Source organism: Vanessa tameamea, chromosome 7 (genome assembly GCF_037043105.1).
Source record: "Vanessa tameamea isolate UH-Manoa-2023 chromosome 7, ilVanTame1 primary haplotype, whole genome shotgun sequence".
NCBI classification, from domain to species: domain Eukaryota; kingdom Metazoa; phylum Arthropoda; class Insecta; order Lepidoptera; family Nymphalidae; genus Vanessa; species Vanessa tameamea.
In genome coordinates, this window is record NC_087315.1 from 6,297,325 (window position 1) to 6,325,137 (window position 27,813).

Sequence of the window (27,813 nt, forward strand, 5' to 3'; positions counted from 1 at the left end):
ATCTTCGAAATATATAAATTGTTACTTAAATTTTAGAAAGCAAATCAAACACAACATGTGGTACAGGTGGTTAAACCATATTAAAATTATTTTTTCAACCTTACACAAGCGCCTTCGTCTCATTTGCTTTGTATAAAAAGTTTAGTTTAACTAAAATAAAAGCCTTTTATATTTAGTATGGAATATGACTAATAAATAACTGACTTAAAGATTTTTTTTCAAAATGTTCAAGAAAAACAACTCATTTTAATGATAATCATATAATGATTTTATTTTAATTTATTTTCTCCAATGTAGTATTGTCGTCCATGATTTTTAGTTAAAATGACAAACCTCGGGAATGAAACAACCATACCATTTTTTTTAAAATATTGTGTTTAAGTTATTATTGTTTTATTTAATGTAAAAAAGTTCGCTGGGTTTCATTGACCGATTTTTAGGTATTTCTTTTTGAATTGATGGAAGATTTTGGATAATTAATAAGTAAGTACATTATTTGTCTTCATAGATAATTTTATATAATATCGGAATAATCGGAATATTTTTTTTCTATTTTAAATTTTTAAGCAAAACAAAAAATAAAATTTACACCTAATAAATATTTAAATAAGTGACTTCAAAATCTACCGTCACGATGTCATATTTTCACAAAGTTTACGGGTGAAGAAACTTAGCTGGTAACCCAAAATATGGTAGACTATAAAAGTCTATAACAGTCACAGATTATAATCCGTTGTCATAATATAAAGATCTTTCTGCACTATCAATAACTTTAAAATTATTTTAATTAAAAACCAGACATAAAAATATATATTTTTTTTTATTCTTGTATATTATACTATTATTTTATTTATTTATTTATTTATTTATTGGAAAAGTTACACCATCAACATATCACTAAGCACTTAAAATTAATATCTGTTGGGTAACATACAAAATGATACGCCATTAAAGGTGTAAACAACATTTTTTTGATATATTTATTTTGATGTATAAAGAATATAAGAAAAATAGCTTTCATATTTTCTTTATGTATTCTTTTTGTATGTATGGGGCACAAGTATCCGACTTCGTTAAAATTTTTAAAATAATTACTTTATCATAAAATTATGATGCTTTATTCGTATTTTATCAACAAATTGAATAAAATGACATATTGCGTCGCAATGTCATAATAAGTCTAGCAAAGAGTAAAATAGCGTTTAAAAGCTATAATAATAAGAGATAGAGTAAAATAATATATACTCGCATCTAGTAAGCCTCTAATTGTTCCAGTCGGCCGCCGTCAATCGGGATGATAATTACCTTTACTTTTCACGAAACCTCATAGCCCTTCGTGAATGCTCGTGTAAGATTGGAGATTAGGACATTGTCTTGTCTCTTATAAAAGAGAGTGCATAGTAGTAATCCTACTTCCTACTAATATTGAAAGTTTGTGTGTATGGATCTGGCTGATTTCTCTGAGGTATGGATGGAAGTTTGTTACTCTTTCACGTAAAAATTACTGAACAGATTTGGATAAAATTTGGCACACAGATAGAATATGTACTGGAATAACATATAGGACACTTTTTATCCCGGGAAAACATAAAATCTCTCGGAAACGCGGGTGAAACCACAGGACGGAAGTAGTAAATAAAATAGTAAAAATAATTAGTAATTATTATAAAATTTATTAATTTAAACAAATCTTATTTATTTTGTTAAAAACGAGTATATCCGCCATTCGTAACAATCACAGCTTGTAGTCGCTGTCGCATTGATCCAACAAGGCGAGAATATATGTTGATTCCTCTGAAGCCCTCCCAGACACTTCGGCAATGTTCTACGACAGCTGCTTTGGTTCTATCGTTATTATTTATCCACCGCTGCACCATCAAACCCCATAGATTTTCGATGGGTATATCCGCCGCTTTTGCAGGCCAACAAATCACCACCACTTCCCGGTGCCGTGGAACCACTCATCACACGTCACGTCATTACATTAACCGTCGCTTAAAATAACGGCCGAATAATATTTGAATCGTTTTTATTCTAAGATTGTAAGATATTGCAAGAACATATATAAAACTGACAGACTTTGACAATTGACAATTAAGATATCATATCTACAATATAATTTAAATCTTGTAATGATTAATTAGGCCATAAAAAAGTTTTTATGTTGATATGACACTAGACGTAGTGCAAAGATGTTACGCTATTTTGGACCAAGTTATCATACCATGTCAGTTTAATTTTATATGCAGTTATCTGTTTAGTGCTTTAGTTTCAAAAGGTACTAAGAGTTTACGACTTGAATGAATGAATTTGAAAACTGACGAAGGTTTTCTTACTCTGACTGTACAATGGTGACAATACGTAGATGCCCAGCTGACTGGCGCCTTACCGAGTAGTATATGATTCATACGCACTTCGAGGTCATTATTAATCGAAAATAATTAACGTTATGACCTCGACGATAATCCAATGTGGTTTTCAATCAATCTATTTACATTTTTTTCGTGCAAAATCGATATCAAAAGGTAAGTAATGTACCAAAAAAAATTAGAAATCCAACACTTCCGAGTGAATGTGTTGTCGCTTATTATTGAATTGAATTTTAGGTAAAAAACTATTCGAAAGCAGGCATGTCTCCAACTTGAGAGAAATTATCGATGTAGATGGTAAACGTATCATCGAGGGAAAAGTTTTACCACAAACTAGGATAACAAACCCTCCGTACGATGTATTGAAGTATGAAGGTATATGAAAAAAATTTTTTTTATGTAAATTGTATTATTAAGATCTGATGCAAACGACACTAAATCATGAATTTTTAGTTACTTGTATAAGGATAACAACTCGTTGAAGCAAATATGCAGGATCGTACAGTCAAACTAAATAAGTATTTTTAGAGTAATTGTAGATTCTAGTTTCATAGCAATTTCATTAGCCTCTTGCACTAATAAATTAATGCTTTGCTCTTTCGTTTTCCTCAAAGCATGATGTATGGCACTGGTGCTGTGGTCCATGTGTGACTAAAAACATAATTTTTGTGTTGTTTTGTTCTTGACAATTATGTGCATCTGTTTGGCAGCCTACACTTATAGAAGTAGACGTCTCTCCAACTTCTTGCAACCCTGAAAAATTCCCGATTTATAGTTTGCTTTTTTTCCATTGTATTCATATTTTTGAAGAAAAATATTTCTGAATTTCCACAAACCTGTTTCGACATTTTCTTGTACTACAGCCTCCACGTGTACCTCCGATGGATTTGAAATCTTTCGTTTCCGGAGTCGATCATGTCGAGCAGCGGCTGCTTGTGATAAAGCCCTTTTTTTATAGATTGGTGGAAAAATCGTTGGGATATACGCTGGGCTTTTTTCAATCGTTGATTTCGCACCGCCAACAAAATGAGCACTGCAGATGCGACTGTTTACGTTCGGCTCCCACGGTTTGTTGTCTGCACTACTAAAAGATAAATATGAAATAACGCATAATGAAAAAAAAAATCCTATTTCCTTATGCATATTTCGTCCGCACTGTCTTATATAGGCATATACAACGATAATTTTGAGAAATAAATAAATAAATGTAATATTGAGTAAAATTTACTCACACTCGTCTCACAGCTTGTATCCACTTTTTCCTTCGGTCAATTTCGTGGCTATTTCTCGGAAACGAGTAAAATTTTAAGTGCCGACTATTTTGTTCGGAGTTGTTGCACCCAATAACACAACAATATCTTTTGGCAGGCATTATTTTCCGATATTTTTAGGTATTTTCACAAGTTCAATCCGTATGCACGGGCTCACTCCGTACGACTGTTGTCACCACATGGCCACACGGGCATCTACTAACTTTCCGATTGAGCCGCGAGGGTGGCGCCACATGCGATGCGCACGGGGCCTATACGATATCACGCCTTCCCTCATTCTTTTGTAATATTCAAACCATTTAATTGTGGCCGTCACTGTCAGTTAAAGCAAAGCGAGGCAAAAAATATTCTATTTTCTTAAAACTTTTTGTTACGCTAATAAATAAAAATGAAATTGGTTTTGTTTCTTTGACCTTTTTTATATATTTACATATATACTATGTTAGTAACTATTATAGGGAGTAGCTATCGTCAACAAAACTTACATAATAGTTCATAATATGTGTAATGTCTTATCTAAGTGATATTCATGCATTAATTTTATTATCTATTGCATGTGCGTTATACCCACGTTTTTCGTTTAAAGTATACAACAATGCGTATAATTATTATTATACCTATCAACATGTTACTCATAAACAGCTATGAAAAAATTACAACAATCTCTCCGTATAGGATCCCCTGATCCTATTAACAAAAACTATTTTTTACCAAGAAGTCCATTTTAAAAATATGGTAAGTATATAATTTCAATGAGTTTATAAAATAAGTTAGAGTTAAAATTATCGGCTGTTTTATAATATTACTATGATTTAAAATAATTATGTACTTTTTTTGTTTTGTTCGCAAGTAATTTGTTTTAACAGTCAAACTATAGCAAGTTATATGTATTTTTAAATATTCGCTTAAAAATAATTCTGACTAAATTGATAAAATTATTTGCGTATGACATAGCGGAATTTCAAGTAGGTATCTTGAGGTACATTTTCATAGTTACTACTCACACTATTTCTATTTAAATAATAAATAAGATTTATAGGACATAAATTTAAAAATATATAAATGAAAAGGCACTTCAAAGTAAATATCCTGTTTAAATGAGGTAAAGTTGTACTGTATATTTTTATTTGCGAAGTTGTAAATGTAAATACAATTCTTTTATATTGATCTTGAAGAAATACAGAATTAGATCGGTTTATCGGATCGAGGACTTGAAGAGGTTCACTAAGAATTGTTACAGATTTGAATAAGGTTCTTACGTAAAGCGAAAGTATCAAAAAGGATTTATTTTAAATTAATATTGCGTCGCATGTTTGAAGTTCGCTTGAGATACATTTTTAAATATAGCATATCTACTTTTTTATTGGTTATGTTTTTTTTTTCAATCGAATCGAATCGAAGAGGATGTGTTTTTAGAGGATATAAAATGTTTTTGGTTCAATTGCTCAGTTTAATAAATTGATTTACAAAATGCGGTGGCAACTGTTGATATTATGCGCGTGTTCTTTATTATATTGACGTAATATAATAACTGGTCAAATAAAAAATAAATTTATATAAACGCGAACTGTGTTCAAGAGTTTACGAAAGAATATTTCATTATATTATCTTTGAACGGTAAACTTTTAGGTTGTGCCTTAATAATTTGTATCTGAGATAATTTTAAATGTTTCTTGTCAATGTTGGTATTTAATAATTAAGTATAAAATTTGATTTGGTGATGAAACAGTAGCGGCTGTGTGCTAAATGTAAACGTAGTATACGTACCTGTAGATATTTATGTAATTGCGACAACCTGTTATCGAAAACAAACTCGTTTGTCCTCAGACAGGTACTACACTAAATAAATATAAGTACCTAAACTATGAATAGTGATGAAGGTAAATATATCGTGAGTCTGTTTAATTTAGTACATTAATTATAATACGAAAATAGGTCATGTGCTTGATTAAATTTAATAAAATCTCCTAACAGCTCCAGCTCATAAACTTCGTTAGGTTGGTTTTAGACTGAGATAATCTATAGACCTTCCTCTAGTAATTCTTATTGCTTGCCAGACACAATATTTTTCTAGCATTACAATTTATCGATTAAATAGAATGATCAAAATTTTGAATTATTGTTAAATAAGTAAAAAACTACTGAGAATTTTTCTAAAAAACATGTATTCCAGCCTGACGTAATAGCATATTTTTATAGCGTAACAAATAGTATAGTTATCACAATATTATCATTTATTGTATGAAACGTTCTTTATATAGCAAATACATTCATCGCGTCAAACCACTTATTCGGACGAAGACCAGTTGTTAGTGATAACTTATACGGGGAACTCGTGTCGTTCGTTTTAAAAACTTTATTTTAAATCATCATGTCTAAAATACACAACTTCGGCGCAGGTCCGGCTAAACTGCCAGAAGAGGTAAGTTGATGATTATCATAACAAAGTTTGTAAGTTGTAAATATTACTTGATTTGAGAATTTAAAATTTCAATGACTTGCTTTAGGTGTACGACATACTTAAGAATGAATTAACTAACTTCGATGGTACGGGAATTAGTTTATTGGAGACCAGTCACCGCTCACCGACGTATTTTAAATTAAATAAAGATGTACAAGATGTTGTACGGAGATTATTGTAAGTATTTTGTGGTTTCTAATATAATTTATTGATCTAGTTTAAACTTTTGTAGTTACGTACCGATGTGAAATTATTACATGAACATTAGTTCAAAACTTTTAAATAATTGTTTTTCATTGCAAAGTTATGTATATTATTTAATTTACAATAAGTTATACGTTAAATTTACAATTTAAGAAAATCAGACACTCCTTAAACAGATTAACTTACTCGAAAACTCGAAGAAGAATTGAAATAGTAATGTGTAAAGCAACAATTTGAATAGGTACTTGAACATTAAAGGCAGTCTCATCATTTGCAACTGAAACCATATGCATAAAATGTAAATGTAACTTTTATTTGATATAGCATCTAACAATACTATAAATTAACAAAGTTTTCGGAGAGTTACCTTAAAATTCGATATACTTACATTTTAATATTTCAAGCTCTTTTTCAAACTAATGTGAGTTATTTGTTTTTCGAAAGACCTTGTCAGGTCTTAAGAGATCTCGTGACAATATTAATAATAAATAATTTTTAATATTATTTTGCGATTTTTAGTAATAATGGTATGTAATTGAAATCTAGTAGACACGAAATTAATAATTGGTTTCATCTTTGCTTTGAATAATTTTATTATTTCATTTGCATTATACTCATTGTTTTCATTGAATTTTTTTAATTTAAATTTTAAATCAGCCACTTCGTCTATCACCGATCTCTGATAAGTACTCATTCTCAAATATAAGATTAAAAGTTTAAGTCTCAAGGAGATTCCATGATCTCAAGAATTACAGTCATAAATTTTTAGAGTATTAAAATACATAGATAACTTGAAAATCGATGTTTTTAAGATTATTTAAGTCGTAACGCTATTATAATTGACGACAAGTTTAAAGGTCAACACGGCATGATATTCGTTTCAGCTCTCAAAAGTAATGTTTTTGATGATATTTCAATTGTACATTGTGCTGAATACTTTGTTGAATATTCATATCAAATTTTGTTTTATTAATTAAATACTATCTACAAATATTTCATATGTTATTTAGTTTTATCATGCATATAGGATTACAATGAAATTATAAGTTATGGAAGTTAATTAAACTCAATGTAACCATTGTCAAATTACGAATATGTTGGAAGTTACTCGTTTATATCAAACAATGATCTTTGGTTGATTGCAAACTGTGTCGACTGTAAAACACCAAATCGTTCGATTTATAAAAAAATATTATTTATCTTTGAACAATTGTATTCTTTGAAAGTATTGTGTATCCTGATATCAATTTCGTGAATTGAACGCCTCCAAGTAATTTTCCGAGCTAAGAAACGTTGTACAATTTTGTTTAATAACGTTATAGGTATCATGAAATTTCTACTGTAAATAAATACATTTTATTTATATTAGCGGGGTAACTGACATTATTTACTATCAAGAACTCAATACTTGATCGATTATTTGCCAAGTTTGATTAGAATCCGTTTACCCGATCGAGCATGATTAAGTAAAAACTCAACTATAATGCAATTTTTAAATGAGTAGGCTTAACTGAATTTTAGTATAGTTATATATATGTAACAAATTAATTAAACTTTGTTTAATATTAAATTATGTAGCTCCGTGGTTTTTCAATAGACACAATTACCTCCTTGTTTAAACGTGTTAACCAATCTTCGTTTTAATACAATTAATAATATATTAATTTGTTTCATTGCATTTTGGGCTGAATATGTGTTATAATAAATATTAAGCCATTTTTCAATATACATGTAATTTGTATACATTCATCAAAAAAATTAATTAATATTTATTTTTATTTTTCAGAAATGTTCCAGACAATTACAAGGTTATCTTCTTGTCTGGAGGGGGTCAGGGTCAGTTTGCAGCAGTGCCACTGAACTTAATATCCAGAACTGGAACAGCAGACTATGTAGTTACAGGTAAATTATAAAATTAAAGTAACAAGTCTGTTAAAGTACCACAGCTGGGCCAAAGCATTTTCCTCTTGAGGAGAAGTCTTAGGTGCTCACACCACAATAGCTCCAATGCTCCAGGCTGGTGAATTCAAGTATGCTATATTTTTATTCGGCGCGTGCAAGTGTTTTCATGATGTTTTCTTCCACCGCCAAGCACAAGATGAATAAACACAAATTAATTACGCAAAAATTTCGGTGATAATAATTGACCGGGGATTGAAACCACAATAATAGGTTATAATTCACGCACTTTAACAATTAGAACCTATCGGCTACTTATAACTAAAGCATATTTAAATCATATGTTACATTAATCTAAATGTCATCTAATTGTAAAATTAACCGCTTTATCTTTTGATATTTAATATTCAGTTACAGTTAATTCTGTCGTAAAAGTGCATTTTAATGAAAATATGGAGAGACTTTCTTTTTTGATCATTTCGCCTTTTTTGAGGACATTTTTAATACATGTTTTAAAAATTATATTATTAATAGATCTCATGATGTAAACAAACATTGATAAGGTTAAAATTATAATCATGAAGTAATAAATTGTATGTGATCAACACTAACGAATTAGCGCTCGTGATGAAGTACGTAAATAATTTACATTGCTAATAACATTAGGTGCTAGTTAAGGAAGGAAAAGCTTATGATTTATTTCACAACCTCGGGTTTTGACTAAAGATAGGTTTATATTCAAGACAATATAGATTTATCGGTGGTTTTATATACTACTATTGTTTGGTCAGTGGTCAAAATTCAACTATAATAATTATTAAAATATTAAGGATAAAATATGTTTCCAACATATTTTTGTACTCTTATTTCAAATTTTTTGGTTTATGATAAACCTGAAGCTGGCCAATAAAAAAAAGAAAGAAAATCGGTTGACAAACAGAGCAGAAAAGTTAAGTATTGTATACCGAGTGCGAGTTTTACGAAATTAGTCGTCTAAATTGACGCCCGCACTCGCTTAATACTAAAAAATCACGGGCAATGTTCTCACTTTCGAATATTAGTCGATCGTCGATACTCATTAATGCGAAGTTAAAATTCAACTCATCAATTGTGATTCCGATTTCTGTTACTAGATGGCATTGGGCGTCAATTCTAGTAGATATCCTAGTACTAGTAGATATATTCTAGTAGAATTGGCGCCCAAAGTCAGTTTATCGCAATCGAATCGAAGCGTTATCGTTGCCGTTCAGCGATATTGTTATCCTACTAACACAAAGATCCAGTTGCGGTTTGGTCGAAGTTGGATCTGATCATAACCAATATAAATAAGATATTAATAAGTAGAATTCGCCCTCAGTTACAATTAAGCCGAGTTTTACTTTCTTAAATAAGTTCAAAGTTAAATGTTAGTAGAATCATAACTGCAGTGTTAGCAGAATTTCCACCCTGTTATGATTCCATACAGATCGCAGTAAACGTCAGCGTTATCAAATAAATTATAAAAACTCTCACTAGACACACAGAACTGTTTTGTCTTTGTCTATTTATACAACATATAAAGAAATATACACATATTTGAATGTAATATATTATACATTCGAATAAATTTATACTTATAATATTACCATCGATATTAGTGTAAACTATTCTTTTAGTACATTGTAGGTAACACTAAATTTTTATTTCAAGGTACATGGTCCGCAAAAGCAGCAAAAGAAGCGAAGAAATACGGCAAAGTGAACTTGGTATTGCCGTCAACTGATCGTTATGTCGACATACCTGACCAGTCCACATGGAACCTCGACCCTAACGCCTCATATGTACACATTTGCACAAATGAGACCATTCACGGTAAGCGTACGACGTGGTAGTTAAGAAAATAATGAAAAGAATTCATATAAAAGGCTCGTCTCGTTAGGCATAAGCACTCCTCGCCTTTTAAGAAGAAGGATTCGCGGTTGAATACGCAACGATGCTCCCTAGATTGACGACGGGCGATATTTGCGTTTTAGAATTTCGTTTTCGTTTCATTAGGAAACAATATATCTTCCTGATATTAAATATAACAAGAGATCATTTGGACTTAGATATAAAAATTAAGAAGGATAATAAAATAAATATAACATGTAGAATGCGGAAAATATTGTTTTCAAATGACATGTTCTGACTTGGCTAGTTAATTCAGTGTAATTATTTAAATAGGAACTGTAAGTTTCGTAGTTACCAAGAGGGTATTTTTTTAATGAGTTAAGCGTTTAAAATTTTTATATTATTTTATATATAATTTTAACTATGTTTATACGATATGGAAGTGTCTTAATTTGTTTGAAATGCATTTATTCTAAGTCCTTTCAATTATACGCGAACAATATTTCAAAATATTTCTTCAACATAATTCTTACAAAGTACGGCACGTGTACGTGGATATTACGTACACGTACAGACACAGTTACCCCAACGAATTTATGTTGCTACATGTCTTATTATTTAAGGTTTATATAATAGATATATTAAAAAGGAAATAAGAAAAAAAAAATCGCCGGCGTATTTATATGATGAAATGTGTTTGTTTTGTTAATATTGAGAATTAATGTTTTTCCAAATTTATAGTAGCTATTCATAGTACTATCCGATCACATAGCGACTGTTGGTTGCTAGTACTTATAAAAAAAAAGACATGTTTATTAGATCGTATTTATCAGATAACATTTTCAATTTGATAAGATTTAAATATTAATAGTTATAGTTTTGTTTGCTTACTGCAAAGCTTATACGATAAATGTAGTTTATTTAAATCCATTAACTGTGTAAATATCGCTTGTGGTAGGCTTTCAATATGAATAATTATCTTACGCGAGTGCTTAATGTAAATAGTGAAATGCAACGAAAAACAAGCTGATTGTCTGATTAAATTAAATTTACATAAATGTTACTCGCTTGGCGTTTTCGTCAGGTGTTTCTGCTTCGTGCCAGAATAGAAGACATCCTCTATATACCTGTATATTTGATTAATATACTTTTCTTTTCACGAAGTTCTGTTGATTTATAATATAAAATAGGATCTCACACGGCGGCACATCTAAAATGTAGGATTCTTTTTCAAAAACTATCAAATTTTTGATCACTTGGTGTGTGGGCTTTGTGTAAGCTCGCCTGGGTAGGTTATTTGTCAACTCTTTTTCTACCGTTGAAATGTTCATATAAATGTTCAGATAATTTGTTGTGTTCAGATTTTAAACGGTGAGTGAACAAATAGCCAATAGGGACTGAACTTCTTGATGTCCAGGATTGATGATGGCATTGGCGATGTAAGGAATGGTTAATATTTTTTACAGCGACAATGTTTATGGGCGGTAGGTTCAGTCGGCCTACATATTACAAATTTAAAAAATCTATCGGATTTGAAAATTAAATGACTTTATTTATTTAAGTTTATGTATAAAATGAATTATTTAATTGTTTTAGGTATTGAATTTGATTTCATACCTGACACGAAAGGAGTACCTCTGGTTGCTGATATGTCCTCAAATTTCATGTCAAAGAAAGTTGATGTTTCCAAGGTCAGTAATTTGTAACAAAAATAAACCTTTATCCTATTTATTATTCCGATTTAATTCGTGACAAATATTACGATAAGCGAATCGAGAAAAGCAATATCAAGTAAAAGTAAATATACATCGTGAATGAAAAATATTTTCAATTTTTTTTTCATAGTTTGGCGTTATCTACGGTGGTGCTCAAAAGAACATTGGTACAGCGGGTGTTGCTCTCGTGATCGTCAGAGAAGATCTCCTCAACCAAGCATTACCGATTTGTCCTTCAATTCTAGATTGGACTGTAAATTCAAAGGCCGATTCTATACTCAACACGCCACCTATGTTTGCGTATGTACTATATACTCAAACAATTGTGTTACAATATGCTTCAAAGTATCTTATACGATTATACACAAATTAATTATATATATACAGATCAAAATGTATATGTATCATAATAATTATTCAAATAATGAATGTATATGTTGACTGATAAATTAGCATAGTTTCGCCGTCGAATTGTAACTCCCACTTATCCTATAGATCTGTTCACTCACGAAGGTGCGTCCTCCAGTTTAAATTTTTTGCTGCAAGCAAAAAAAATATTTCGATAAGATGTAATTTTTGATGCGTTAATTCTTACATTATAGTCATATCACGCACACTAAGAAATCCTGTAAGCATGAACATCATCCTTACTATAATTTAGCTAGAAGGGGCGCGCCTTCCTGAGTGTATAGATCTATACCTACTATTAGTATAGGAAAAGGACATTTCTAACAATATATGTCTTTAGTATATGTACATACCATTAATATCTGTACAATGATTATAGCATGTGGTATATCTCTAAATATGGAAAACTCGTAAAGCCGTTGGTTCTGTGCGTGATCTCTGTGCGGCCGACTTGGATTACCGTCTCATCGGACATTGATAATATTCATAAGGGAATAGAGAGTATCTATGGAGCTTGCACACGCAACCCTATAAAGCCTTCTGCGCAATTTTTTAGTCTGTGAAATAGCCACCGTAGTCGAAATTCGGTCAGGAGGAAATTATACCTAACATAATATACACATTTCAGTAATGTGTACTTTAAATATTTCAGGATCCACGTTATGGGAAGAGTTCTACAATGGATCGAAAGATTAGGAGGTTTGGACACAATGGCCGAACTAGCTAACAAGAAGTCATCATTGATTTACGACATAATCGAACAATCGAATGGCTTTTATTACGCACCTGTCGCTAAGAATGTTAGGAGTAAAATGAACATTCCGTTCAGGATAGGTAAAGCTGATGAGGCTTTAGAGAAAGAGTTCTTGAAAGGCGCAGAGGCCCTAAACCTAATCCAACTTAAAGGACACAGGTGAGAAATGACAACTAAATTATTATCTATCTCTTAAACACCTCTTTTGTTTTTTTTATTCAGATTTGGATATTTTCTAAGATATGCGAGCTTCATTAACACACGGTGGATGAAATGGCGGCAGGTTATGGGAACAATTTGTGACCCCGTATTCCCCTTAAACTTAAGGGGAAGATCTATAAGACCATGGTCAGACCTGCTGTTCTATATGGATCAGAGTGTTGGGCTACAAAAGGGATGACTGAAAGACAACTGCATGTGGCGGAGATGAGAATGCTGAGAGGAATGTGTGGTGTTACGCGAGTGGATAGAGTAAGGAATGAGTACTTAGTAGTAGTGGTAGGGGACGACCCAAGAAACGATGGATGGATTGTGTGAAAGACGATATGGTTAGAAAGAATGTTACTTGTGAGATGACGTGCGACATAGAAGTATGGAAGTAGAAGACATGCTGCGCCGACCCCAAGTAAAATTGGGATAAGGGCAGGATGATGAATGCGAGCTTCATTAAGGTATTATAATATATTTTTTTCACCATGCTTTTATGATTATATAGGGACGTTGGCGGAATACGTGCATCAACTTATAATGCAGTTACAGTCGAAGAAGTGGAGAACCTAGCGAAATACATGAAAGAATTTTATAAGAAGCATGCTAAGTAAATTCTAATAACATCTCTTGTTTTTATAAAGCAACAATTGAAAACGGTTTAATTGTCTCGAATTTGTAATAATGAGTTGTTATTATCTTAATATACTTAACGATTGGCTGTGTTTAAATTGTTATTTTCATAAACTTGCTTATCTAGTTTTATATTTTATCACGAATTAGAATAAGATACAACTCTTTATTTGCCGTTTATGGTGTTGGAAATAAAGATTAATGTAATAAATAAAATCATTTCATATCAAGTTTTTACCTTTAAAAATATCATACTTGTCAAACAAGCATTAGTTTTACCTCAAGAATTTATGTGCAGAACCCAAAAAAATACTCGAAGTGAAACCCTACTTAAATAAAGCTATTAATATTTATCCTAACCTTTCATATGAATAAGTTAAATTGTATTGTAAGTATTGTCATACAAGTATTTGAATAAAACAAAATTTTATTTTATTGATAATTTATCTCTTTGTATGTAGGATACATAAGATAAATTTCTTAATGAGTGTTTTTGTATCTAGTAGAATAATCTATTTAAGTACCGTGTTATCAAATTGATTGCGACTTACAATTAGGTGCTCTATATAATGTTGATATCATTGAAACGGTATTTTTTTGTTTATATGTTGTTACGCATTCGTGAAAAAATGTTGCTATCTAAATATTTTTTTTAGAATTTATGGTTTTAGCAATATACCGTTATGTAGTGTACGTTAAAACGATAACTTTATTTGATTAAATATACATATTTTTAAAATGCGGAGCTTATTAAGAAGAAGTAGTCTGAAAGATAGTCGTAGTTCCGATTTTCAAGAGACGCTTCCGACTTTAAAGTCTACACACACTATTAATTTTAATGATAACCGCAGACAGACACCTTTGACGCGATAACGGCTATAAAAAAACTAACTTTAAATAAGGTTAATACAAAATATTACATGAAATAAAAAAATCAATAAAACATTACTAACATTAATACTAAAGTCAGTAATGTTTTTGTCACACGACATAACTTATAAGATATGTAATCTTTCTTGTCAACAGCCGAATATAGTTATAATGATAAGTCGTAGTATTCTAATGCTATTCTGATTGTGTTATCGTTTTAATCGCCACGACAGCATTAAAAGTGGAAAAATTCCTATGTTTCTATAGTTATTAAGTAATACAAATTTATAATGAATTTGAATGTTTTCATTATCTCTAGATTATGAGAAGTTTTGGTGCGGTAGTAGAGTTAAGATGAAGGACAAAGGATATAATCCTAAAAACGCATACACGGGACACTCGAAATTTCTATGTATAAACAATAACTCATCAGGTTTTTTGCAGAAAACATTAATAATAATGTTTGGATAAACAAAGAAGTTCAAGTCACGACGATACATCCGAAATGTTCAACATTTTTAGGGGAGTAACTATTAACAATGTGTATAATATGTGTATAATGTGTATATTATCTAACTATTCTTTTAATTAGCTTTATATACTATTACCTGAGCCTGCGGCTTTACTCGCTCCAAATTTATAAAACTTTACCTATAGTACACCCCTCGAGGGGTGAATCAAAAGAAGTAGTCTATGTCCTTCTTCGGACTCAAACTATCTCAATATCATAGTTCATCTGTATCGATTCAGCGGTTTAAGCGTCAAGAACTAACAAAGTATAATATTTGTATAGATTCTTTTAAAGATTGTTATATCGTTACTATCCGAATTATTTGAATTTCAAATGAAATTCAAATAATTCGGAATTTCAATTGAATTGAAATTTGAATTAAATGTATTTATGTACTGCTTGTCCCGAATGTTTATACGAATTATGCCTTTATTATTTATTAGCTTTGCCCAGCGGTTTAACCCAAATGCGATTTTATTTATACTTAGTCTTCATATGTATATATGTATGATTCATACACTTCATAACTACGTAACCAAGTGTGTCTCATTATATAAATATAATAATCTGTAGGCTATGTGCAAAACAAAAGGACTCATCGCTAATGAATAAATATTTCATAGGCACCAGTTTTGGTTTCATGGATGGATATTATGCAGTATGTACCAATAAGTAAGAAACCGCCACGGCCATCGTACCATCGTCACCCCAGCCGAGTCGCCTGTGTTTATTATTGTCGCATCTGCTTTCCGTTGCTAAGTTGACGTTCATAATTAGTACTCTAAATAAGCATGAAGGTCCGCTTTTAGTGAGTACATAATTTATAATTTCTTTATAAAAATCAAGACATTCTTATATTTATATATTATCCTTTGAATCGTTATTTTACAAAACTAAATCAAATTTAGTTACCACTACGTCTGAATATAGATACCATCGAGAAGAACGCGCATTGTTGATTATAACAACGGTATATTACTTGACTGATATTTAATGTAAGAATATTGTTTTGACACGATACTATTGCGATAAAAACAAAACAAATAATTATTTATTAACAGGATTCCCGATTTAAAAAAGGTTGTTATTTTTTTTTAATTTTATCACAATAATTTCAATTTTCGTTGAACCATTACTATATATTTCAACAAGAATAAATTTGTAACTAATTGCACTAAAACACAATTATGAAATGTTAAAAATTAATGTGGCTTTGACTCAAACAATCAATATAACAATTATAAGACACTGATCAAAATAGCGTGTCACCATAAGTTGGTTTTCAACTTATCACGATTGAGAAGAGACGTAAGTTCTTGCAGAATATCTCAAATGAGTTGTTAAATCGCTTTTAATTGCATTTAGCACTAAGAGGATATTAGTATTCTTGAACTTTATTATTCACAGTTGACATCTCATTTGTAACCAATTTAATCCGTGATTTATGACAAATTGATGATATGATGTTGAATGATCGACTGATGGATAATACGAAATGATTGATTATTATTAAATATTTTTATTAACCTGATTCACATTTGATTGAATGTTGGAATTAAAATTGCAATAACAATTGATATAGAGGCCCTAAAGACAATGCAATAATGATAGTAAATATCAATATAATTAGAGATACTAATGGCGATAGCGCTAAAAGTATTTTTTTACATATATCTTGAATTTCAAGCGATAATACTAAAACCAAAGCCGATAAATCCTTTATTTTGCAATTTTTTACATTGTATACGATGGGATGGGTGGAATTGAGGTAGTATTTTCTACAATTTTGTCAAAATCTAAGTTACGACATTATTTTATTTCGCAAAATATGTAGTATGATAAATTATTTACCATTAATTTTAGTTGCATAATCTTCTATTATGAATTGTTTTTTTAAGTAGTGGATTAGTTTATTTAATAATGCAATAAAATTACGCAAATTTTTAGTATCAATCGACATCCTAAAATTTTAATTCTTAATTTAAAAGATAAATATTTTTTTAGTTTTTTTGTTATTTAATTAAAACATAAACCATGCCACATTTACTGGCACCCCGATTTGTGGCATTATTACATTAAATTTCATCATTTGGCACGTTTTAATCTAAGTTGTCTATAAAGATATGTGTTTGATAAGGCCTTCTTCGAGTCTGATGTTTTTAAACGCGTTACGTGATTTATATATGAATACAAACTAGGTCATCAATGAATGTTAGAAGTAATATTTACTAAAGGTATTTTTGTTTAATTGGTATTAAAATAAAACGTATGTAAATCAATACGTAATGTTAATTTATTTTCTTTGTAAACATATTACTGTTAAAGTAATCACTAATGTGGTAATAATTGTGATGGGATACAAACCACGCACGAAATCAATGAGTATTATAAAAAATATTATAATTTCAATGTTTATTAATATTATTCATGAGTCCTTAAAACTTCTTAAATTGGACGGTTTATTTTAAATAACATAATAATCATGTTCCCGTATTATAGCAGATTAAATTATATTCACTTTATAAAAAACATCCTATACATTCATTTCACAATATACAACCACACACATTTTTACATATTATATTGATATAAAATACAGTAAGTACAGTCCGGTTTATAATACAAAACGTAAAAATTTAACTTATAATATCAACACAACATTTATGAACCGATCATTGCTCTCGCAATGCTCAATGTATCATAGCTTACACCTAAAATAAACGTAGAATTATAATTAACGCATTTGAGGTCTACTATAAATATACAAAAATATTATAAAGTATATTTACACTTTGTTGTAAGAGCTATAATTGCAGCTGATTGTCTATCTTGTTATAATGTAAAATTCAAATGATAGACCTGCTTTTCGTTATGGCTTTTGCCTAAAATATTTGAGCATTTTATTTTTGTTGATCGTAATCTCAGAACATCAACACATTCACTGTTTCCTGTCAAATAATCTTATGGCAATTAAATTGTCGCTATAAAATTTTGCTTCAGCGCTTAAAGTGATTTGTTGTATAAAAATATTACGTTTGGTGGGGCTGCATGTTAAACAGTGAGTGTGTTAATCTACATAATTTAAATTAAACTAATTAATAAAGCTAGGAGAGTACAAAATTCTATAAAAATATCTCTCGGCAAACTAACCGATAAAATTAAGTCCATAAAAAGTTGTAATTGTATAACAAGGCACCGAGAGTTGAAACTAATACGACATAGTATTATGTAAGTTTGACCAGAATACGACAAAACGCAGTCCTCCGATATATTTATTGACCCTCACTGTCGCTGTCACTCTTATCTGAAACGAAACAAGCGTGTTAACGTTGCATCATTATGATGTCGTCATGCAAATTGTTTATTATGTCTTCATAATAATTACAAAGCGGGAAATAATTTATGTACATAAACGAAACAATTTTAATTATTGGCGAATGCTGATATCGTGCAATATAATTTGAAATAGATGAATAATTCAGTGCGTGTCAATATTTTAATATTGTGTGATAATTTCTGTACAAATATATAAAAATGTTTAACTATCTGAAGTTTAAGTGATATATGATTCATAAAAGTTACAAGTAACAAACTAATAAAGCGATGACGTGTAATGCTGCTTAAGAAAACGAAGTGCGCACTAATCTAAGTGCTCCAAATACCAACCTTTCTTACCCGGATACGCATGCCTTTTTAATCTGTCATACAGATCCTCCTTCGTGCCATAGATGCTGGCGTTCGATCGTGCTAAGCTATTCATTTTTCCGTTCATTCCGTTATGTAAACTCTCTTTCATGTATGTTTCGTTGTAAAAGTTTGGCATTTCCCAGCCGTCTTCTTCGTCGTCGTAATAATGAGCGTACGTGGAGTGATGTGATGGCGCAATAGATTCCGCGTATGGGGTGTGCGCTCCGTAATAGAAGTTCACTTGAGATCCGTTTTGATCTATAGCCGGTGTTAGTGTCTTCTTTGGTTCTCTCTTCTTAGTTGATCTATTTAGAGGTACAGAAAAAATATACATCAAAATTTCCGTTAGGCTTATTTATAATTTAAATCAAATTGTTATAAAAACTATAAAAGATTCTAACCTCGCACAAATCATCCAGACGAGAAGTACAAGGAATATTATGAAGATCACTCCGCCTGCTACACCACTAGCAATGTATGCGAATTCGCTCTTATCTCTGCAATGGCGACCTGTGAAGGAACCGGCGCAGCGACAAGAAGCTTCCCCTCGAGCGTCTTTTACACACTCACCACCGTTATCGCAGAAGTCCTGGCAAACGTCTGGAAATAAAATGAAAAAGTTTAATGATTTGCCATAACACGGAAAATAATAATGTAGATGATACTGAAAATTTTGCAAGTTTGTATTTTACATATTTTTAAAAACATTTAAAGACATTTAGACGAAAATCCATTTTATTTCTAAGTAATATTCAATTCCTGATATTTTAAGCTTTACAAGAATTGTTAAATGATATTATTAGTATCAAGATAAAACGGTACTTATACATCGTATAATATTTGTATAATAATTATACATCATCAGAAAATCTGTAACATATAGTTAAGCTAATCGTAATTATCTTTATCCAAAAAGTATTTTTTTACTGAATAATATGAATTTATTTATTATTTTGTCTTAATTATTGTTAAATATAAGACAGTCTTCTAATGATTTAAATATAGACTTACCAACACAAAATTTGCCAGTTCCATTAAAACCAGGTTTACATTGGCATTTAAATTCACTAGTTTCAGGTATCAGCAAGCAATAGGCGTTGGCGTCGCAGTGCATCTCGGGACCCAAAATTTCGCATGGATTTGTGCAGTCGGATTCTGATGTCTATTTAAAAAAAAAAACAAAACTATCTGATTATCGTTTGCCTTTTCTTGGTTTAATTTTTAATAGGGGAGCACAAATTGATGGTCCACAATGATATTTGTATATTTGGTAGTGAATGACAACGTCCATAGTTAGTAAAATTATCTATGATTTGAAGTAACACTGTAATACTACGTTAGTTGAGGTGTTACTTGTGAAAATTTAACCTGATAATTTTTTTGTAACAGTCGATTTGTCATCCATTTGTGATTGTATTTTGTCAATGTATAATTATTTTGTCAAGTATATTGAGTACGCGGTGTTGCGTAGTTCTTGTTAATAGTATAGGCAATAATGAGGCCCAAGAGCTAATTGTGTAAATGCTTAAATAAACAATAATCAACGTTTGTAAACAGACACACATAATATGTATAGTCTGTATCAGTCTGAATTCTATTTGGTTCATTTATTCGAACTCTGTACACAATTTCGGAACACGCCAATCAACCTCAATTTGTAAATAAGTGTCTCATATGACTGATTGACAATCTATATTATTCGTGTATGCCCAAATTTATTTTTTATATAGGACAGACAAATAAATTTGCTGACAGATGCTATTTAGCGTAAACAACCACTACTTTGTTCGTGCTTAACATTACACTGGCACACTCATTCTGCATCACATAGGAATACACTCACCCTACACTATTTTAAAATATAGAATATCAGTATTAATCAGATTGTTTGCAGTAGACACCTATATTCAAGAGCTTGATGTTAAATACATCACAAAAGGGGTAGTGAATATAGGAAGTATCTTATTGTGCCGGCTTATCTTAGTAAGTAAGGTTATATATATAATTACCGCGCCCGGTCCCTTTGTACTGGTGTTGATCGGGCAAGGAATACATATCGTTTGTTGCATTTCTGATTGGTATGTTCCTTTCTTACATTGTATGCATGTATTCAGAGTCGCGTTGAGGTAGGAACCTGAAATTTAATGACATAAATCAAATATTAAAATGTCAACGATCATTATTTACTAAACCAACGAGGTGGAAAAATAGTAAAGTTTTTGCAAAAAAAATACAAACTATTTTATCGAATGTGGGTAATTTACCTGCTCTGCACACAGGAAGTGAACATTGGTCAGGTGAAGCCGCACCAGCTTGAGGTGTGGTAGTGCCCGACGGGCACGGCGCACATGCTGCGCCAGAGCCATTGGCTCGCCACGTGCCGCGTGGGCAAGGCTCACATCCACCATCACTGCTCAGTTGCTCGCCTGAAATTTGAATAGTTGTCATATGATACTTTTATTAACATACATACATACATACATACAACAACATATGACACATTACTAATGTTGATTGTGATATTTTTTGACAAATCTAATCTTTTAAATAATGAAAATGCTCATGGAAAATTTATATTTGTAAAAGTTTGATAAGTTGCCATTTTTGGTTATCGTGTTGGTAGAATTTTTTGAAATTTTTTGAACATTCTATTGAGTCGGTTACAGTTATCATTGAATCGAACTATCAGTTTTGTTCTTGTATTTAGCCCAAATACACTCTTAACAATATATAAAGAGGAAATTCTGTTCATGACATTTTGCGGTGTTATTAAAATAATTAAATAAATATTTACCTGATGGGCAATCGTCCCTACATTCTGCAGCTGATACTGCCTCAGTGGCTCGTGTTGTTTGACCTCTTGGACACGCAATGCAAGAGAAAGCTCCTTCGCGAGGTTGATAAGAGCCATGACCGCAAGGCCTGCATAGTTCTGCTTCTGCGTCGTAGTATTTGCCAGCGGCGCATCTCTCTAGATTTGACATGAGGATATTGCAATTTATTTCAAAATACATTTACTTTTTACTTGTTGAAAATATAGATGTTTTAACGTTTTCTGATTAAAGATGAATAAGTTACATCTTTAATCAGAAATCACGTATTTGAATAATAATTTGTTTCTGAGGAGTAGTAGTTAGATATTAAGTTAATGATAATTAATTCAACAAGTTATGCAATGGTAGGAAATATAAAATAATGATATTACTACTATTTTTAATTGCGATAATTTACCTTTACAATCAGCTGCACTTCTAGCGCCTGCCGCTTGAGTGACACCAGATTGTCCAGCAATAGCAGGACAGGGCGTACATTGCAATTGACCAGCTTCAGATTGATAAGATCCCGCAGGGCATGGCTGACAAGAATCACTTGCGGCATCAAGGTAAGTACCCACAGCACAAGACACTACAAAGAGATAATATTGTCATGTAAATATTGGTATAAAATGGATAAATATAATATTGTCTACTTCTAAGAACTTACCGCAGTCAGGTGCCATAACTACTTGACCCATAGGACAGGCATAGTCTGATTCGAGTTTTAGACTGGCCGGATCTGGTACAGTATTTGGAAGTATATTTCGTACATCAAATTGTTCGTCTTCGAGGATGAGTTTCTCCAGCAATCGTTTAACAGTAGAGCGTTCATTGTTACCATTGTTGATTACTGGGTCGCTGTAAAGTTTAATTTTGTATTTACTATATGTTATGTGAATAATAATAATATTTTTTCATGTCGTTAAAGGTAAATTATTATTTGAAATATTTCAGCAATATTTTATAAACAATATTAGTGTGTGTTTTAGAAATTATTTTATTGGTTACACCTGGTATTTTCGCATAGATTACGAAATTTCTATTAATTAAGCTAAGATAGAATTAAATTTCAATATCACCAAATATATGAAAAAGAAAACATTTACTTTGAGTTTTACAATAAAATAAACATAATAAATACAGTAGCAAAACTTCTAAGTTTTGTTTTTAAGGTAAATAAATACCTAAAAATCGTTTGAATTTGTATTGATTAGTGTTAATTTAAACACTATGGTGCTAAGTGCAATAAAACTGTTACTTACTTTACAGCCGGAAAAGATAGTTCGATGCTGTATGTGTCTCCGGCTTGACGGCCTTCTCTATTGCTTCTTGTCCTAGGTGCCAAATAAAAGTCATGCAATAGTGTTTGAAGAAAAACATGCGATCTTGATTAAATTTATTATTGTTCGAAGTATTTTGTGCTTGTACTGTTATAAACTTGTAAATATAATCTCTATAGTGATGAAGTGTCTTGTTAAAACTATTACAATAGAAGTGCACTAAAATACAAATAAGTTCGATCTTCTAGCACCTACGCCAAGATTTGAAACTTTTAATATAATTGTTAAAGTAAAGTAGTGACTCGTTATAACTATTAAAAAAGATGTGCACTAAAATACATAGAAGTTTAATCTACTAACAGTTACGCCAACACCTAAGTTATAATATCATTTATTTTCTGGCGCTACTTCTAAGTAATGACAAATTACGTAAATTTTAATATTTGCTTAAAACTTACTCTTCTACTGGTATTATAGCATCAAGTACGTAAGTGTCTTTTGAAGTTGCCGTGGGAGGAGAAGATACTTGTCTAGTTTGTCGGACGTTAGCGCGATGATCACATTTCACATTAATATCCAGTTCCTTACACTCCCTTGTACCTAAAATTAATTTTATACGTGACAAAATATTTAAATATTTTCTACATTATATTAATTAAGATATAAGTACTACTCACCGTCAACAGCGTATGAACAGAAGCTCCAATCTCTATTAAGTTGATTAATAGCACTGCGAACTTTTTGTCGGAGTACTGCTTGTCCAGCGTCATTACAGAGTACAGAACTTGGGAATAACATGGAAATTTTAAAGACTCGTTGTGCAGGAGAAGCCGCTGTAATAATAATAATAAATATCGATATGTTGCATTTTTAAATAATTTGACATATATTTATTTTAGCGTGAAAAACTTACGCGAGCAAGCTGGATATACAAGTGGTAGAGATGGGTCATTTGTAGGTCTCCAAAATCCTTCAGCCCCACATGTATAGAATGGCGGTACAGGTTGAGAAAATCTCAGACCATCGCGACATGCGATTTCACATACCTTAAACTGACCACCTGCACCCCAATCGCGACATGATTGATATCCACCCAGAGGATCAGGCATTGCCGGACAAAATTCAGCTAGAATTAAAAAGAAATACAAAATTATAATTGAGATTATCATAGCTGACATAAAAAAAAAATGAATACATATTATACTTACATAAGACTGTTACTTTGAAAGTACACGTTGCGGCATTTCCGGCAGCATCATAGGCTATGTATGCTATATCGTATGCTCCCCAGGCAAGGTTTTGTCCAGGTTGATGTCCAGATTTTTCAACTACACGTGCTACACCAATAATATCACTAAATACAGGCATATCCCAGCTAACGACAGAAGATCCATTTTTGGCGATTACCCAAAGATCACCAGGACATCTTTCTACTTTCGGAGGTTCCTTATCGACTTGTAGTTGTTGGCATTTAGAACCAGTGTAGCCATTTGGACAGACTCTTTGTCCACAGTGAGATGGCACGATTCTCTCAACACCACCGATAGTATCTTCGTATCCTGCCCAAGTCAACACTAAGTCGCTATAAAGTACTGGTTCAGTCCTACAGTCGCGAACTTGTTTTTGAATTTCGTTAGTTACGTCAAGAGCACGGTTCCATATTTGTACTTTTGTTAAATGTCCTTGGAAGCCTGATTCAGTGTAAGCCTTAGGATTGTCTGATTGTGGTTTTCCTAAAGTTACCCAAACACTGAAAAAAATATTTTAATAAAATATGAATGCAAGATTTTTTTATAATGTCTAATAAATAAATATTGTAGTCTTCTTATTGTTTTAATATCAAAAAAGATAATGCTTACTATGATGGTAATGATTTCCCGCTGCCATAGCCTTCAAGTTTACTTGCAATTAAACCTTCCGTTATAAGAGTTAATTCTCCGCCATTACTACCGTCCCATACTAAGGCCACATGATGCCATTGTCCATCATTGACTGTTGCATATTCACCAAAACTTAAATAAACATCTTGGAGTTCAGGGAAAAGAGATACTTGAACACCGTTTGAGTGGGCTTGTATGATTGTTCTTCTATTAAGAGCTATTTGAGAATTGCTGAAACAACAAATATATTTTATAAGAAATAGTATTTTTTTGTTAACAGTAAAATTAACAAAAAAAAAGAAAAATTACTAACCTCACACCATAAGCAGTAAAGAAGATACCTCCTTCATCTTGCTGTGTATACTGTACCCACATTGCAATAGTCAGACTATCTGCAGATCCCGTTGCAAATGGTACCACTTGGGCAGCACTGGAGCGCATAGGATCACTGAAGTATAGATCATAATCCACGCTGATAGCTATTCGAGTAAAAAAAAAAAAGTTTTATAAAAAACAATCTTCTTCTTTATTTAATTCTAATATTAATAATTCTATTTAATTATTTACTTACTTTTTCTGCAATCGTCACCCGTTAGATTAAATGGACATTGGCAATAAAATCTGCCTGGTAAATCTATGCATGTTGCCGATGGTGGACAAGAGTTTTCTTTACAGTCAATAATATCTTCATCGCAGTTTTTGCCTGTGAATCCAGGAGCACAGATACAAGAATATCCTTCTCCTTCATCCATACACGTAGCACCGTTTTGGCAAAGACCTGCTTCACAAGCATCGAATTCATATTGACAACCAATGCCCATATAGTCTAGCGAACAAGTGCAATTTAGGCCCGATCCAAAATCTTGGCATTTCCCGCCATGCATGCAAGGGCTACCAATACATCTTTCCGGTGCAGTTTCACACTGCTTACCATCAGTCCCACTAGGGCAACTGTAATATAAAAGAAAAACATTAGGTATTTTGCAAAGTATTGGCTTATCTGTATTTTGAAAGGTATTAGCTAAATTAAAAAAAAATTACTGATTTACTTTAATATGTGTACGAAAATTACGTTATATTTATTTATACTTACACACAGAAATAATCTTGGAAGAGATCTATACATTTAGCGTTATTCTGACAGGGTAAATTCATGCAGTTTCCAATATCTCGCTCACATCGTTTGCCTGTCCATCCCGGTTGACAAGAACATTTATAATCACCAACTTCATCTTTACAGGAACCACCATTAAAGCATGGATCGGAAGCACAATCATCAATATTAGTTTCACACATTTCTCCTGTGAAACCTTCACGACATTCACATTTAAATTTATTGTCTAAGTCAATACATCTTTCAGTTCCCGCTGGGTTGCAGGGTTCATTCAGACATTCATCTATTGCTGATTCACATTGCAGACCGATAAATCCTGGTCGGCATTTGCAAGTGAATCCATCAATTTGATCCACACATGTTGCTCCATTTTGACAAGGATCAGAAGCACAATCATCAATAGTATGTTGACATCTCTTGCCTGTATATCCAGGTTCACAGTTACATGTAAAATCGTCTATGGTATCAATACAGCGACCTCCATTTTCGCATGGCGAAATTACACATTCATTAATATTAATATCACATGATGGCCCAGTCCAACCTGGATCACAAACGCATTGATGAACAAACAGTTTGTCAACACAAATACCATGTTTACACGGTGCAGTAGAGCATAGATCTATTTTTTCATGACACCTTTTCCCAGTGAAACCAAGGGGACAAGCACAGCTGAAGTCATTGACTAAATCAGTGCAAGGGGCACCAAGAAGACAGGGTTTTTCAACACAGTCATTTGTGTTAGTTTCACAGAGTTGTCCTTCCCACCCTGGTAAGCATTCACATTTGTATCTGCCTTGTTGGAGAGCTGTACATGACGCTCCATTTTTACAAGGATTTCCATTTGCTGAACAAGGGTCAATCTAAAATGATAAAACGAGGTATTTTAATAATTTACTAGTCTAATAAGTAAGTTATTATTAATAAAGCATAAAAATAAAGTCTTACCGAGATATCGCAATCGATTCCAGTATAACCAGACCTACATAAACACGTATAATTATTAAATCCAGGTTCGTCTTTGCACATTGCACGTTCTGGACATGTATCATTTTTACAGTCGGTTCTCTCTTCTTGACAATTAATTCCACCGTAACCCGTGGGACATGAGCATCTATATCCTTGTGGTAGATCAATGCATTTACCTCCATTATAACAAGGTTGACTTTCGCACTCATCAATATCTATTTCACATCTTCGTCCAGAAAATCCAGCTGGACAATAACATTGAACACCATGTCCTTTTGGCACACACAGTCCACCATGTTGACAAGCACTGTTTGAACATTCAACTGGTAAGCATTCTTCTAATCCTGAAGCACCTGTGCTTACAGTTTTCATATTTGTGGGACACTCCATACATAGTGTTTGGCCAATTGAGTTTTGGTAGAAATTTCTAGGACATTGTGAGCAGGGAGCTAAGCCAGTCGGTGAATATGTGCCTGATGCACATTTTGCTCTACATTTATCTTTTCCAGCAGCTGCTGGTTGATATGTGTAGGTGTTCACCGGACATGCTTGGCAATCTTTAAATCCTCCTAAAGGAGGCTCACCGGTGTAACTATTTCTTGGACATTCTAGACATGGAACCAATCCTGTTGGAGAATATGTTCCATAGCCACATACAGGTACGCAATCAGTTAAATCTTTTGATCCTTCTTCCCTTGTGAAAGTTCCTTGAGGACATTTAAGGCATGATCCTTGACGGGCTTGGTTCTGGAAATATCCCCTCGGACACATTGTGCATGTTTTTTGTTTTTCACCAGCAAAGGTACCAGCGGGACAATGCACTGCAAACCAAATAAAATTTGAAGTTTTATACAATTAAATATTACAGTCTTTAGGATTGATTTGATAAATGTGAA

General features: G+C 31.9%; 3 protein-coding genes across 5 annotated transcripts in view; 1 reads left to right on the top strand and 2 right to left on the bottom strand.

The window, feature by feature from the left end:
• Positions 1-2,796: 2,796 nt before the first annotated feature.
• Positions 2,797-3,886, bottom strand: LOC113401325 (THAP domain-containing protein 11-like). The gene is made up of 3 exons (XM_026641178.2): positions 3,602-3,886; positions 3,206-3,453; positions 2,797-3,122 (listed from the first exon to the last, which is right to left on the bottom strand). Exons 1-3 carry the CDS (start codon positions 3,739-3,741, stop codon positions 2,953-2,955), a joined length of 558 nt encoding a protein of 185 aa, XP_026496963.2. The 5' UTR covers positions 3,742-3,886; the 3' UTR covers positions 2,797-2,952.
• Positions 3,887-5,907: 2,021 nt separating this feature from the next.
• On the top strand, positions 5,908-13,808 carry LOC113401360 (probable phosphoserine aminotransferase). Its single transcript, XM_026641248.2, has 8 exons — positions 5,908-6,062; positions 6,148-6,278; positions 8,092-8,207; positions 9,894-10,055; positions 11,670-11,764; positions 11,919-12,088; positions 12,849-13,109; positions 13,666-13,808. The coding sequence occupies exons 1-8, from the start codon at positions 6,012-6,014 to the stop codon at positions 13,769-13,771; spliced, it is 1,092 nt and encodes a 363-aa protein (XP_026497033.2). The 5' UTR covers positions 5,908-6,011; the 3' UTR covers positions 13,772-13,808.
• A 3,636-nt stretch (positions 13,809-17,444) lies between these two features.
• The window catches only part of LOC113401353 (sushi, von Willebrand factor type A, EGF and pentraxin domain-containing protein 1), a 62,316-nt gene continuing 51,947 nt past the window's right edge, over positions 17,445-27,813 (bottom strand). The window contains exons 18-36 of one of the 3 annotated variants that reach the window (XM_026641232.2): positions 26,897-27,738; positions 25,928-26,811; positions 25,406-25,785; positions 25,148-25,313; positions 24,814-25,065; positions 24,163-24,704; positions 23,868-24,080; positions 23,632-23,787; positions 23,413-23,554; positions 22,937-23,008; positions 22,342-22,532; positions 22,090-22,263; positions 21,653-21,829; positions 21,123-21,284; positions 20,868-20,992; positions 19,870-20,020; positions 19,260-19,458; positions 18,847-19,163; positions 17,445-18,475 (exon numbers count right to left, since the gene is read on the bottom strand). In XM_026641232.2, coding sequence (XP_026497017.2) covers positions 18,444-18,475; positions 18,847-19,163; positions 19,260-19,458; positions 19,870-20,020; positions 20,868-20,992; positions 21,123-21,284; positions 21,653-21,829; positions 22,090-22,263; positions 22,342-22,532; positions 22,937-23,008; positions 23,413-23,554; positions 23,632-23,787; positions 23,868-24,080; positions 24,163-24,704; positions 24,814-25,065; positions 25,148-25,313; positions 25,406-25,785; positions 25,928-26,811; positions 26,897-27,738 — 5,177 coding nt within the window. In that variant the 3' untranslated portion in view covers positions 17,445-18,443. Of the gene's footprint in view, positions 18,476-18,837; positions 19,164-19,259; positions 19,459-19,869; positions 20,021-20,867; positions 20,993-21,122; positions 21,285-21,652; positions 21,830-22,089; positions 22,264-22,341; positions 22,533-22,936; positions 23,009-23,412; positions 23,555-23,631; positions 23,788-23,867; positions 24,081-24,162; positions 24,705-24,813; positions 25,066-25,147; positions 25,314-25,405; positions 25,786-25,927; positions 26,812-26,896; positions 27,739-27,813 lie in introns of all 3 variants that reach the window. The other 2 variants (XM_026641231.2, XM_026641234.2) reach the window with 2 other exon arrangements.